At 49.3% G+C, this 14369-nt stretch overlaps 1 protein-coding gene across 1 annotated transcript in view; it reads left to right on the top strand.

Annotated features, from left to right (window-relative positions):
- The window catches only part of RNLS (renalase, FAD dependent amine oxidase), a 142128-nt gene that overhangs the window by 6055 nt on the left and 121704 nt on the right, over nt 1–14369 (top strand). Inside the window, exon 4 of the mRNA XM_074959027.1 lies at nt 191–349. Within this exon, the coding sequence (XP_074815128.1) occupies nt 191–349 (159 nt within the window). The remainder of the gene's footprint in view (nt 1–190; nt 350–14369) is intronic.

Raw genomic sequence — 14369 nt, 5'->3', positions numbered from 1 at the left:
TTTTAATCATGTGAGTAGTTCCACTGATGGAAGTGGGACAGATTAGGTGCTTAAAGTTAAGCACATGCTTAGCTGTTTGTAGGATCAGGACCATAGTTTTGATTACTTGTGGAAGTTATTCTGATATTATGCATGTTCTCTAATATCTGATACAGAATTGTATGTATTAAACTATTCTTTTTTGAAGCAGGTGCAGATGTCTTCTATGAACACCATGTAACACAGATCTACCTCAGAGGGGGGAAATGGGAGGTCTGCAAGAAAACAGGATCCCCAGAACAGTTTGACATAGTTGTTCTCACAATACCTGTTCCACAGATTCTTCAACTTCAAGGTGACATTGTGAACAGTAAGTCTTCCTACAATAAGTATTTAACACAGAATAATAATTTATAGTATGCTATAGCAAAGAACCTCTGAGTTTGTGACCGGTTCTCATTTGCAGAAATAAGGAAATATTTTGTGGATGCTGTAAATCAAGTAGGGGTGCATTGTCCAATAAACATCAGATTATGTTTTTACAGGCAATATCTTAACTGAAACCCAATTTTCGGAAGAGAAAATCTGTTCTTTTGGAAAAAATGAGAATTCTGGTCTGTAATTTTTATATTCATAGTAAAAACTGGGACAGATCTGTAGTAACTAGAATTTTTTGTTTGGCCCAGTTGAGGAGAAGAGATTATTAGATTCCAAAATATAAATAGTCCCTCAGCAGTCCCCCAAGTGGCTGTTTACTGGCTTACTGCCTCCTTCAAGGCCTCTGGTTACAGGAGTAAATAAGCAGCCTTCTAACTGAGAAGCTTGTTGGGGTGAGCAATGAATACAATTTTAGTAACATCTGCAGTTTCAGGAAAAGTTTATGCTGCAATTAAACAACCGCAGATGGCCCATGTCAGCTGACTCAGCTATAGGGTTGTTTCATTGCAGGGTAGACATTCTGGTTTGGATCCTGCAAGCCCAACTCAGCTGATACCGGCCAGCCGCAGGTGTTTAATTACAGTGTAGACATACCCTGAGAGACGTGAAGTCAAAACCAATGGTGGCCTATTGATTGACCAGGACTAGCCACTGAGGGTATACTGCCCAAATATTTTAAGTCCTCAGTTGACTCCCTGTGCACTATCGTATGCTGATCTTTAATGCACATAGATGACTGGGACCAGACTACCTTAGTGACTGCCTCTCTTTTCGCTGCCTACAAAACAGTGAATATCAGAGACATAAGCTACCTGTGTCCAGAGTGAAACAGTAGAAGCAAAGGGTGCAGCTACTGCTAGGCTGTGGAATAGAGCAGGGCAGAAAAATTTGGCAAATAGTAAATTTCCTGAAGGAAAAAAAAAAGCAGCATTTTTCAATGCACTGAAACCTTTTGCTGGTTTCTTGTATTGAATTCAATGAATAGCTTTGGCTGAGGAAAAAAAACTGAAAACAAGAATTTCAGAAATGTTGAAACTGATCATTTAAAAAAAAAAATGCATTTCTAAATGAGAAAAGTCAAATCAATTCAACATTTTCAAAACCCCAAAAACGCGTTTCAGTAAGCAAACAGAACAAAACCAAACCCAAATAAATCAACTATTTGCTCAGCTCTACTGTGGAATATCCTGTCAGAGAATATTAGCATGAGCTCTAGTCTGACTGTTTCCAAGCCCTACATAAAGCTAATCCACAGTAACCGAACCTAATGAACAAAGAGGAGGGGAAGATAAGGAAAGAGCGAACAAAATCTCAAGTATAAGCACCATGTCTAGAATAACAAAAGCAGAGTCCATGTCTGATGACTGGAGATAAAGGAAAATATTTTCATTCCAGTCTAATTCCAAGTGCCATTCCTTTGCTATGGGACAAATAGTGCTTTAGTGACTGTGGAAGAGTCTACTCACCATAGGAGTGTCTCTCGTGGCCGGGTGGCATAGCAGCCTCTTCTTTGGTGCCCCCTGCCAACAGCCACTCCAATACTGTAACGGAGTGCCTCTTCCTTTGACTTGGCCCTCCAGCCAGGTCACTTTTAATCCTACCCCTTCCAGGGTAAACCAAGCCCAACACACCAATAGTCTGGCAGCATTGAACCAGAACTTTAGCACAAACTTTGGGATTTGTGGACCGTACAGCCCTTGGCTCCAGCAGCTTAACACCACATCCTAGGGGGTGTCATTAGAGAACTCAGGCCCACCCTCTACTCTGGGTTCCAGCCCAGGGATCCTGTATGAAGCAAATAAAGTCTGTTTGTTCAGATCCTCTGCTATATCTTTGGGGTGCTTTTTACTAGTCCTATCTTGTTAGTCTCTTCTTCAGATCCCCAAAAAGGGGAACCAAACTAGTTATGATAACCAAAAGGTCCCAGACCAGACCAGACCACGCCCAGCTGCCCCAAAGAGGCATTGATCTTAGCCAGGCCTTCCTTCACAAGCCTAACTCAGGAAATGCATTCCCTCTACCAGTCACATTTTACTGAGCTGAGCCTTTCCTCTTTATCTCCTCCCTCCAGGCTTGATGCCTTACACAGGTGTAATGGGGTGGGGCTGATTGGGCTCACAGGCTCTCACTATTAACCCTTTTCAGTCAGTGTGGGGTCTGTGTACCCCATCTCAGTGACCACCTCTGCCATTCATGACTTTATATACTCTCTCATAATTCCTCTTACCATACATAATTCCCCTTTACCATACTAAATAATCCTGTTCTCTTTAACTCTCATTTGGAAGAGATCACTTCTAATTGTCAACATAAACAACATCATGCTTCTAATAATTTTTGTAGCCCACATGTAGACCTCTTGTTTTATTAAATAAAGTTGTTTTGTTTGAATATTTAGGTTTGAATGTGGGTTTTTTAAATACAAAGTTATACTGATGGTAGTTAAAACAACAACAAAAAACCGGGCTAAGACAAGTCACTAACCTAGCCATGGACTTTAGGCGTTTGCTAAAAAGAGTACAGTGATATTTTAATAATTTGGAGTAGATTAGAAATGGGGTATAGATCAGAGAGAGGAAGAAGGACTTTGTCTATATAATAATATCACTATAGAGAAATACAATGAAGTGACTCTTTGACTCGAGAGAAAGAAAAGGTGAGATATCAAAAATTTGGAGTAAATTGGTTGGGAGGCCAACATTCCCAAGAGAGTGCTCCAACAGTTATGGTATTTGCTGTGTAATTAAGAAGAAAGAGTAGTGGAAAGTGTGTGTGTGAAGATTGTCAGTCATCTGTAGTGGATGAATTGATGTATGGCCAAAAACAGTTCTGCTGTCAAACTACTGGCTGTATTTGGAAACAGTGTTTTCACAATAAGTCAAGTTATTTTTCTTTTAACTGAAGGAATATCTCAGGTGGAGTGAAAAATAAGGGGAGCAGAAAGGAGGTGTAAGATAAACATGAACATTGCTAGTATATATTTATCAGGACTGGGCATGCAAGCCAATGCTGGTTTAAAATTGGGTTTGAAGAGTGCTGGGTGATGAACCAGGGTTCATAGGCATTAAGTAGCATATAAGCTATAACTGCCATCTACTGGTTAGAGCTGAAATGGTTTTTCAAAGTAAATTGAGTTGGTATTCAATTTTACATGGACAGAATAGCTGGTAAAAGAATATACAAATAAAGAATCAAAGTCTATTTTCTGTACTAACACACACATCATTTATGTAGACTCGCCCAACTGGATAGGACACTAGACTCGTGTCTCTTAGTTGGATGAGTTGCAAATGTTCAGTTCACAGCTTTTTGAGTACAAGTGAATGTGTGTTTGTGGTGGTTTCAACAATATGTTTAATGACCTCAGCGTGACCGTGGATTTCTCTCTAATCAGCAGAAGAAGGCACTTGTCCTTGCAGCAATCAGTTGAGCCAAACCAATGTCAGGGCTTGAGTGACCAGACAGTAAGTGTAAAAAATCAGGACAGGGAGTGGGGGTAATAGGAGCTTATATTGTTATACCAATAAAATAAAAACCAGCAGGATCTTATTAAAGGGGAAAAGGCAAAATGCCACATTATTGTGACTATAGAAAGAATCATAGTAAGCAGTTAGTTATAGCTATAACATTCCATTCAATTTCATATTTATTCACACATTCATTCATACACACACACACACACACACACAGGTTCTGCAAGGTTGTTATCACAGTTACCAGCCTTAGAGTTGCTCATGCCAAGCCACTGGCCAGGTGGCCTGGACATGAGGAGGGAGCAGGGCCTTGTCAGATGCTCATCTGATGCTCCTGGAAGTTGGTTTGCAGAATCAGACCCCAAAGTTCTCACTTTCTAGAGTCCATTTTTATAGGAATTTATTCCTATGCCAGTCTGTGGGAATTGCTTCATCATGCTGTTGCTGAATCAGTCAGCAGATGGCACACTCCTGACAGCTCTGTGCTGCCAGATGTTATCTTGTTCTTTGGTTTTCCCATCCTTGAGGCTGTTGGGTGGATTCCAGTCTGCCCTCCGGGGGTCCTCTGGTTATTTCCACTTGACACCTTCTTCAGCTGATGGACACTGGATTCTTAGGCTGGCACCTCCCTGATCATTCAGTTATTATCCACACCAAGCATCCATCCACATACATCCTCTATCTCTATTTTAATCACAATTGTTAACAAAGCAAGATGAATACAACAAAAGGGTGGGGAGTCTCTGGGTGCTGTTTCTGTTTTTACAGAGTATTGCTTTGAGTCTCTCTCTGTGGGAGTAGTTGTTGTTACAAAGAATTGCTTTGAGAACAGACTCTGTCTTAGAATGTACTAACACAATTAGCCGCTTGCAAGTTTCAAAGTGTAGTGTCTGTTCTTATCAGTTTAGTCTCTTTTGATGAACACTTCCAACACCTGCTCTGAAGATGGATTCTCCTGCTGCCATTTTTGAAAAAATTGATGCTGCTTTGAAGATGTATTCTGCTGCTGGTACTTTGGAAGGAAATCCTCTCTCTGCTCCTGAGACATCCCCAGCTGCACCGTGTACCACCACTGCTGCTGCTCCACAGAAGGTCTCTTGGACAGTGACTACAAAGAAGATCCTAGGTGCCTCCAGGACATTGCAGACCAGCAGCACGAAGGGGAAGAACGGTGGCTGCTCGAAGGACCCCCTCCGAGATGCTGTTCCAGTAAGATCCTGCATCCTGAGGCCAGCCTGTCAGGACATCACAACCATCACAACATCTCCCCCGCTCCCCAGCAGCACCAGCCGCCGAGGGACAGCCCCCCCTGCCTTACAGCAGCTGCCGGAGAGTCCCTCTCCCCCCCGCTTTCCAGCAACACCAGCTGGCAATGGAGAACCCTCCCACTCTGCAGCTGCAAGATGTTCTGAGGCGACCACGTCCCACCCCCGCAGCTGCTCAGGTGGTGCTCTCGCTGCTCTGCACACCATCAAGAGAGGAATCTCCATAGACGGGACCAGCATCTCTCCAGAGACCACCCAGAGGGACCCCAGGACCTTGCCGGATGCCCGCCCAGCCAGACCTTTCGACCCAAGCGCCCACACCAGGATGAACCAGACGGCGATACCGCTGATGCTGCTGGAACCACCCTTCTGCAAGGTAATGAGGACACCATCTACCTGCAGTACCCCCTCCCTGCGGACGTGCTCATCTGCCCCATCTGCTCTCCGCCCTGAAGCTTCTCACGAACAAGGTCAGCCTCCCAGACTACTGCACTGGGCAGCACAGCATGGGGAGGAGGTGACCAGCCCTCTGTGGAGAAAGAAGTGGTTTGGGACTATTTAGAAAAGCTGGACGAGCACAAGTCCATGGAGCCAGATGTGCTGCATCCGAGAGTGCTAAAGGAGTTGGCGGATGTGATTGCAGAGCCATTGGCCATTATCTTTGAAAACTCATGGTGATCGGGGGAAGTCCCGGACGACTGGAAAAAGGCTAATGTAGTGCCCATCTTTAAAAAAGGGAAGAAGGAGGATCCTGGGAACTACAGGCCAGTCAGCCTCACCTCAGTCCCTGGAAAAATCATGGAGCAGGTCCTCAAGAAATCAATTCTGAAGCACTTAGAGGAAAGGAAAGTGATCAGGAAGAGTCAGCATAGATTCACCAAGGGCAAGTCATGCCTGACTAATCTAATTGCCTTCTATGATGAGATAACTGGCTCCGTGGATGAGGGGAAAGCGGTGGACGTGTTGTTCCTTGACTTTAGCAAAGCTTTTGACATGGTCTCCCACAGTATTCTTGCCAGCAAGTTAAAGAAGTATGGGCTGGATGAATGGACTATAAGGTGGATAGAAAGTTGGCTAGATTGTCGGGCTCAACGGGTAGTGATCAATGGCTCCATGTCTAGTTGGCAGCCGGTATCAAGTGGAGTGCCCCAAGGGTCGGTCCTGGGGCCCATTTTGTTCAATATCTTCATAAATGATCTGGAGGATGGTGTGGATTGCACCCTCAGCAAGTTTGCAGATGACACTAAACTGGGAGGCGAGGTAGATACACTGGAGGGTAGGGATAGGATACAGAGGGACCTAGACAAATTAGAGGCTTGGGCCAAAAGAAATCTGATGAGGTTCAAGAAGGACAAGTGCAGAGTCTTGCACTTAGGACGGAAGAATCCCATGCACCGCTACAGACTAGGGACCGAATGGCTCAGCAGCAGTTCGGCAGAAAAGTACTTAGGGGTTACAGTGGACAAGAAGCTGGATATGAGTCAACAGTGTGCCCTTGTTGCCAAGAAGGCCAATGGCATTTTGGGATGTGTATGTAGGGGCATTGCCAGCAGATCGAGGGACGTGATCGTTCCCCTCTATTCAACATTGGTGAGGCCTCATCTGGAGTACTGTGTCCAGTTTTGGGCCCCACACTACAAGAAGGATGTGGAAAAATTGGAAAGAGTCCAGCGGAGGGCAACAAAAATGATTAGGGGACTGGAGCACATGACTTATGAGGAGAGGCTGAGGGAACTGGGATTGTTTAGTCTGCGGAAGAGAAGAAGGAGGGGGGATTTGATAGCTGCTTTCAACTACCTGAAAGGGTGTTCTAAGGAGGATGGATCTAGACTGTTCTCAGTGGTAGCTGATGACAGAACAAGAACAATGGTCTCAAGTTGCAGTGGGGGAGGTTTAGGTTGGATATTAGGAAAAACTTTTTCACTAGGAGGGTGGTGAAACACTGAAATGCATTACCTAGGGAGGTGGTGGAATCTCCTTCCTTAGAAGTTTTTAAGGTCAGGCTTGACAAAGCCCTGTCTGGGATGATTTAGTTGGGGATTGGTCCTGCTTTGAACAGGGGGTTGGACTAGATGACCTCCTGAGGTCCCTTGCAACCCCGATATTCTATGATTCCACTTCCTCGGTGGCGTCACCAGGCACCTGAAGAGATGCCACAGCAAGCGGGTCGCCTTCAGCTGTGCCCTCTACAGCCTGCCCTTCGAGACGCAGAAGCAATGCAAAACGCACCAAGTCGCCTGCAGGAAATGCCCCAAGGGAACCACACAGCCTCCTGCCCCGGCTCCCAGCCCTGCTGCTGCGCGCCGGCCCGCTGCTCCTGAGCCTCAACAAAGAAAAGTGGTCTTGCAAGCTGCCGTCAAGAAGCCTGCCCCCGTCGCCAGGCCAGCGGAAAGGGATGCTGCGATCAAGAAGGTACCTGCTGCCTCTGGGAACATCACCCAGGTCCTCACCAGCAGGAGGCCCGTCTCACCCTCTCATGTCGCCAAGCAAATCTCCATATTGAGATGACTCAGTGCTACCTTGCCACCTGTCCAGCACGTCCCCATCCCCAGAAGGATCAGCGCCCCACCATGCATAGCTGCTCGAGATCTTGTCGCCGGACGAGCCAGCGCCACCCCTCAGACCGCCCTGTAAACTCCAACCGCCAGAGGAGCCAGAGCCACACCTCAGACCACCCTATGAGCTCCAGCAGCCAGAGGAGCCAGTGCCAAGCCTCAGACCACCCTGCGAGCTCCAGCCACCGGAGGAGCCAGCTCCATGCTCCAGATCGCCCTACAAACTCCAGACGTTACTGGAGGAACCAGCCCAGCAGCCACAGCAAAGCACCGGGCCTTCATCGCCAGACAGCCCAGCACGGCCCCCAAGTCCATTCTGCGGGACACTGCCTATGGGAGATCTCACGCTCCAGCAGCAACCGCCCAGGGAGCAGCCACTCATAGAAGGACCAGCGGTGTCCCAGCAACCCCCGAGCCAGAGCGCGTCTCTCCAACCACTAGCAACGCCAGCATCCCGCCAGAGATCCTGCCCCAGCACCCAACCGAAGGGAATCCTGACCCACGAGATAGACGGCAGGCCAACCACGCAGGCTTTGAGCCTGCACCACATGAGGTCGAGGACCATGCGGGCCAGCAGCCGATGGTGAGGGCTGCCACTCCGTGGCAGACTGCCTGGACCGAGGAGCTACAAGCGGCAGCTTCCTTTGACGAATTCGACCTCCTCGTAGACAGGCTCACCCAAGACCTGTCTGTGGAAATCACTCCCAGGAGAAGTTCGAACCAGGAGAACGCCCCGCCTGCCCACAGAACGCCTGCTCCAAACCACAACACCACCACCGGGGAGCCAGAAGTAGAGACGCCAGCTGCCGCTACGTTCCAGCAGTGGCTTCAAGGATCCAAAAGCTGTACTGGGCAAACCACTCCAAGGCCATGAGGGAGATCCTAGACGAGCCCTCACCCTACTGCACAATCCCATCTGAGAATCTCTACAGTTACTTCAAGGATGTATTCGACCGCATAGCCTGGAATGACGCGTAGCACCCAGAGTGCCTCCGCCCCCTGCCCCGTGTCGACGAAGCAGGTGTCCTGGAAACTGACGATACGCCCAAGGAAGTGATGGCCAGACTCTCAAAAACAAAAAAACACAGCTCCTGGGAAAGACGGCATCCCCTACAGCTCCTTGAAAAAGCAAGATCCCGGCTGCCTGGTCCTCGCCATGCTCTTCAACCAGTGCAAGCGATTCTGCTGGACTCCCAGCTCCTGGAAGAAGACCATGATGGTACTGGTGTACAAGAAGGGTGAGCGGGATGACCCCAGCAACTGGAGGCCCATCTCCCTCTGCTCCATGATGTACAAGCTCTATGCCAGCTGCCTGGCTTCGAGGATCACGGAGTGGTCGATGAGTGGGGGAGCCATCAGTGCCATCCAGAAAGGCTTCATGTCCTGCGAGCGCTGCTATGAACACAACTTTGTCCTCCAAGCCACCGTCGAAATGGCCAGAAGGGCACTGAGGCAGTGCACGGTAGCGTGGCTCGACCTGGCTAACGCCTTTTGGGTTCATGCCCCACCACCACATCTTTGCCACGCTCCAGGAGTTTGGGATGCCAGAGAACTTCCTTCGTTTAATCCGAGAGGTGTACAAGGGATGCAGCACCGCCATTCGCTCATCGAAGAGGAGACCGCCGAGATCCCAATCCGGAGTGGAGTTAAGCAGGGCTGTCCCCTCAGCCTCATCATCTTTAACCTTGCCATGGAGCCGTTGCTGCGAGCGATCTCCAATGGCACAGATGACTTCAACCTCCACCGTGAGAGGGTGAGCGTCCTGGCTTACTCGGATGACCTGGTCCTGACCGCGGACGACCCAGAGAACCTTCAACGTATGCTAGATGCCAGCAGTTGAGCTGCCGATTGGATGGGGCTCCGCTTCAATGCAAAGAAGTGCGCAACTCTCCACATCGACGGCAGCAAAAGGGACTCAGTGCATACGACAGGGTTCCAGATCCAGGGCAAGTCCGTCATCCACCTGGCAGAGGGGCAGGCGTACCAGCACCTCGGCATGCCGACGGGTTTCCGTGTCCGGCAGACACCCGAGGACACCATCCAGGAGATCTTGCAGGATGCCGCCAAGATCGACGCCTCCCTGCTAGCACCATGGCAGAAGATAACCGCCCTGAACACTTTCCTGATCCCCTGCATCTCGTTCGTCCTAAGGGGATCCGCCGTGGTGAAGGTACCCCTCAACAAGGCAGACAAGATCATCCGGCAGCTGGTGAAGAAGTGGCTGTTCCTTCCCCAGAGAGCCAGCAACAAGCTGGTCTACATCGCTCACAGGCACGATGGTGCCAACGTCCCTTGCATGGGCGACCTGTGTGACATCGCGGTGATCACCCATGCCTTCCGCCTACTGACGTGTCCTGACTCCATGGTAAGGAACATCATGGCAAATGCCCTCCATGACGCAACAAAGAAGTGGATCGGCAGAGCCCCCTCCAACCAAGACACCGCCACCTTCCTGAGCAGTTCCCTGGATGGCGAATTCGGACGGGACGGGCGCGACATCGCTTCACTGTGGTCCCGTGCTCGCAATGCCATGCGTTGCCTGGGGAAGCGCATCGGCTGCCGCTGGGAGTGGTGCGAGGAGCACCAGGAGCTGGGAGTTCTGGTGCCGCAGATCAGGTCCGACGACAATGCCACCATCACCCCGAGCGCCAGGGGCATGCTGGAGAGGACCCTGAAGGCGGCCATCCACTCACTGTACATGGAAACCCTGAAGCGTAAACCGGACCAGGGTAAAGCCTTCGAACTGACCAGCAAGTGGGATGCCAGCAACCACTTCCTCGCCGGAGGCGGCTTCACCCGTTTCACCGACTGGCGGTTCATCCACCGTGCCCGGCTTAACTGCGTCCCGCTCAACGGTGACGTCTGCCACGGGAACCGAGACAAGTGTTCGAGACTTCAACGAGACCCTGTCCAGAGCCTGGCAGCTGCGCCACAACACGATCCAGAACCGCCTGGTGAAAGCCATCGCACCGCGCCTGGGGGAGGTCGCCGTGAACTGCGCCATCCCCGGTACTGACAGCCAGTTGTGACCTGACATGGTAGCCACCGACGAGGCCCAGAAAAAGATCATCCTCGTTGACGTCACAGTCTCCTTTGAGAACAGGAGCCTGGCCTTCCGCGAAGCCTGAGCTCGTAAGCTGGAAAAATACGCCCCCCCGGCCGACATCCTTAGAGCGAAGGGCTACGAGGTGCAGACGGATGCCCTGATCGTCGGAGCCCTGGGCGCTTGGGACCCCTGCGACGAGCATGTGCTGTAGACCTGTGGGATCGGTGGATGCTACACACGGCTCATGTGGCACCTCATGGTCTCGGACACCATCCGATGGTCCAGGGACATCTGCATTGAACACATCACTGGCCACCGACAGTACCGGGAGATGTGAGCCAGTACGTTCATGATGCATCAACTATGGGAAAGGGACTGAGAGACTTTTTCCATTGGACCATATGAACTGGAACCATAAACTCACTGACCATTAAATCCCACCAAATGAGGGTAAATCCATCCTCATCATCGTATCCACTCATTATACTCCACACCTGAACATAGCCATTATGTGAACAACATACCCCCATATCTCAATGTCTGTACTTTGACCCGTTAAACTTTTACCCCCAATCGGGGAGATTGCAGATTATGTATTCCTTACGCCACCCATTCCTAAACCAAATTTTGCACCCCTTGATAATCTGTACCTTATTCCCTGATAACCAGAAACTTCTATGCTTAAACTCTGTACTGTTTTCTTTTTACTTCAACATCATCTGTACTAACACAGTTAGCCGCTTGCAAGTTTCACACAGAGGGGGAGAGAAACAGTACCAAAAACCAAGAGACCTCTTAATTAGTAATACCCTGGAATTTAAACTGTGGGGAATCAAACTCATTTGTGATTTTAATACAGAACTTCTTTAATATGATCCAACAATATAAGAAAAAGACCCAAAAATCCGGACTGTCCCTATAAAATCAGGACATCTGGTCACCCTAGTCAGGGCAGCTATGGCTGCACCAAATCTGCCTGAGTAGCTGAAGAAAAGTAAAATCTAGCACCATCAACTGAAGCTGCCAGCTGGTTTGCTCTTGCAATGCTTATACTACAGCAGGAGTAAATGTGCAGCTATAGATGTCCTTGAGAGAGGCAGAAGTGAAGACGGGGACCTTTCTGAAGGCCCACCTCACTCAAGGTTAGCAGTCTCCTTTGAGGCCACCTAATGCTTCACCGGCCATGACAATTAGTTCAGCTGTGGTGGTATATGTGGCGGCATTGTGCTGAATTACCCATGTTTCCCTGCACAGCTGTGCGGATGATTCCCTTAATCAAGGCCTGACAAAACTGTGTTCCTGGTTAGTGAATTACTCTCAAAACCTAGAGATGGTACATTTCTATTAATGTAGTGCCTAGGAGCTCTAGTCTAGTCTAGCTCAGTACCCCATTGTGCTAGGTGCTGTACAAACAGAACAAAAGACAGTCACTGTCCCAAAGACATTGTAGTCTAAGGGTATGTCTACACTACGAAATTAGTTCGATTTTATAGAAGTCGATTTTTAGGAAGCAGTTTTATACAGTCAATTGTGTGTGTCTCCACTAAGCACATTAAATCAGCGGAGTGCATCCACAGTACCGTGGCTAGCCTCGACTTTTGGAGCATTGCACTGTTGGTAGCTATCTCACAGTTCCTGCAGTCTCTGCTGCCCATTGGAATTCTGGGTTGAGCTCCCAATGCCTGATGGGGCAAAAACATTGTCGCGGGTGGTTTTGGGTACATTTCATCAGTTGACCCTCCCTCCGTGAAAGCAATGGCAGAGAATCGTTTTGCACCTTTTTTCCATGCAGACGCCATACTACTGTCAGCAGACGGTGCAGTAGGACTGTTAACTGTTGTCGTCATCCACCGCTTCCGCTGCAACTCTGCTCTCCTGGTGCCATGAACCCACCTCGCAGGTCCTCTCGTTGTTCTGTATAAATATCTATTCTCGTGGCATTCGTTGTCATCCACCGCTTCCGCTGCAACTCTGCTTTCCTGCAGACAACATACCACGGCAAGCATGGAGCCCGCTCAGCTCATTGCTGCTGTTGTGAGCATTGTAAACACCTCGCACATTATCCTGCAGTATGTGCAGAACCTGCAAAAGAAGGCGAGGAGGCGACGATAGCGTGATCATGATAATGATGAGGACATGGACACAGACTTCTCTCAAAGCACGGGCCCTGGCAATTTGGACATCATGGTGGTAATGGGGCAGGTTCCTACCGTGGAATGCCGATTCTGGGCCCGGGAAACAAGCACAGATTGGTGGGACCGCATAGTGTTGCAGGTCTGGGACGATTCCCAGTGGCTGCGAAACTTTCGCTTGCGTAAGGGCACTTTCATGGAACTTTGTGACTTGCTTTTCCCTGCCCTGAAGCGCAAGAATACCAAGATGCGAGCAGCCCTCGCAGTTGAGAAGCGAGTGACGATAGCCCTTCAGAAGCTTGCAACATCAGACAGCTACCGGTCAGTCGGGAATCAATTTGGAGTGGGCAGATCTACTGTGGGGGCTATTGTGATCCAAGTAGCCAACGCAATCACTGAGCTACTGCTATCAAGGGTAGTGACTCTGGGAAATATGCAGGTCATAGTGGGTGGCTTTGCTGCAATGGGATTCCCTAAATGTGGTGGGGAGATAGATGGAACGCATATCCCTATCTTGGGACCGGACCTCCTTGGCAGCCAGCACGTAAACTGCAAGGGGTACTTTTCAATGGTGCTGCAAGCACTGGTGGATCACAACAGACTTTTCACCGACATCAACATGGGATGGCCGGGAAAGATGCATGACGCTCGCATCTTCAGGAACTCTGGTCTGTTTGAACAGCTGCAGGAAGGAACTTACTTCCCAGACCAGAAAATTACCGTTGGGGATGTTGAAATGCCTATAGTTATCCTTGAGGACCCAGCCTACCCCTTAATGCCCTGGCTCATGAAGCCATACACAGGCACTCTGGACAGTATTAAGGAGCAGTTCAACTATAGGCTGAGCAAGTGCAGAATGGTGGTAGAATGTGCATTTGGATGTTTAAAAGCTCGCTGGCGCAGTTTACTGACTAAGTTAGACCTCAGCGAAACCAGTATTCCCCTTGTTATTTCTGCTTGCTGTGTGCTCCACAATATCTGTGAGAGTAAGGGGGAGACGTTTATAGTGGGGTGGGAGGTTGAGGCAAATTGCCTGATGGCCGATTACACACAGCCAGACACCAGGGCGATTAGAAGAGCACAACTGGGCGCCCTGCGCATCAGAGAAGCTTTGAAAACCAGTTTCATGACTGGCCAGGCTCCAGTGTGACAGTTCTGTTTGTTTCTCCTTGATGAAAACCCGCCCCCTTGGTTGCCTCTACTTCCTTGTAAGCCAATCACCTTCCCCCCCTTCAATCACTGGTTTCAGAGGCAGTAAAGTCATTATTGTTTCAAAATCATGCATTCTTTATTAATTCATCCCACAAATAGGGGGAAAACTCGCAAGGTAGTCCGGGAGGGGTGGGTGAGGAGGGAAGTACTGGGTGGGGTAGTGGATGAGGGAAGGCGGGAAGGACAAGGCCACACTGCACTTCAAAACTTATTGAATGCCAGCCTTCTGTTGCTTGGGGAATCCTCTGGGGTGGAGTGGCTGGGTGCCC

The sequence above is a fragment of the Natator depressus genome, chromosome 7 (assembly GCF_965152275.1).
Source record: "Natator depressus isolate rNatDep1 chromosome 7, rNatDep2.hap1, whole genome shotgun sequence".
In the NCBI taxonomy this organism is placed as follows: Eukaryota; Metazoa; Chordata; order Testudines; family Cheloniidae; genus Natator; species Natator depressus.
The sequence above is the reverse complement of the archived record's forward strand: the minus strand, read 5'-3'. Positions and strand labels throughout refer to the sequence as shown.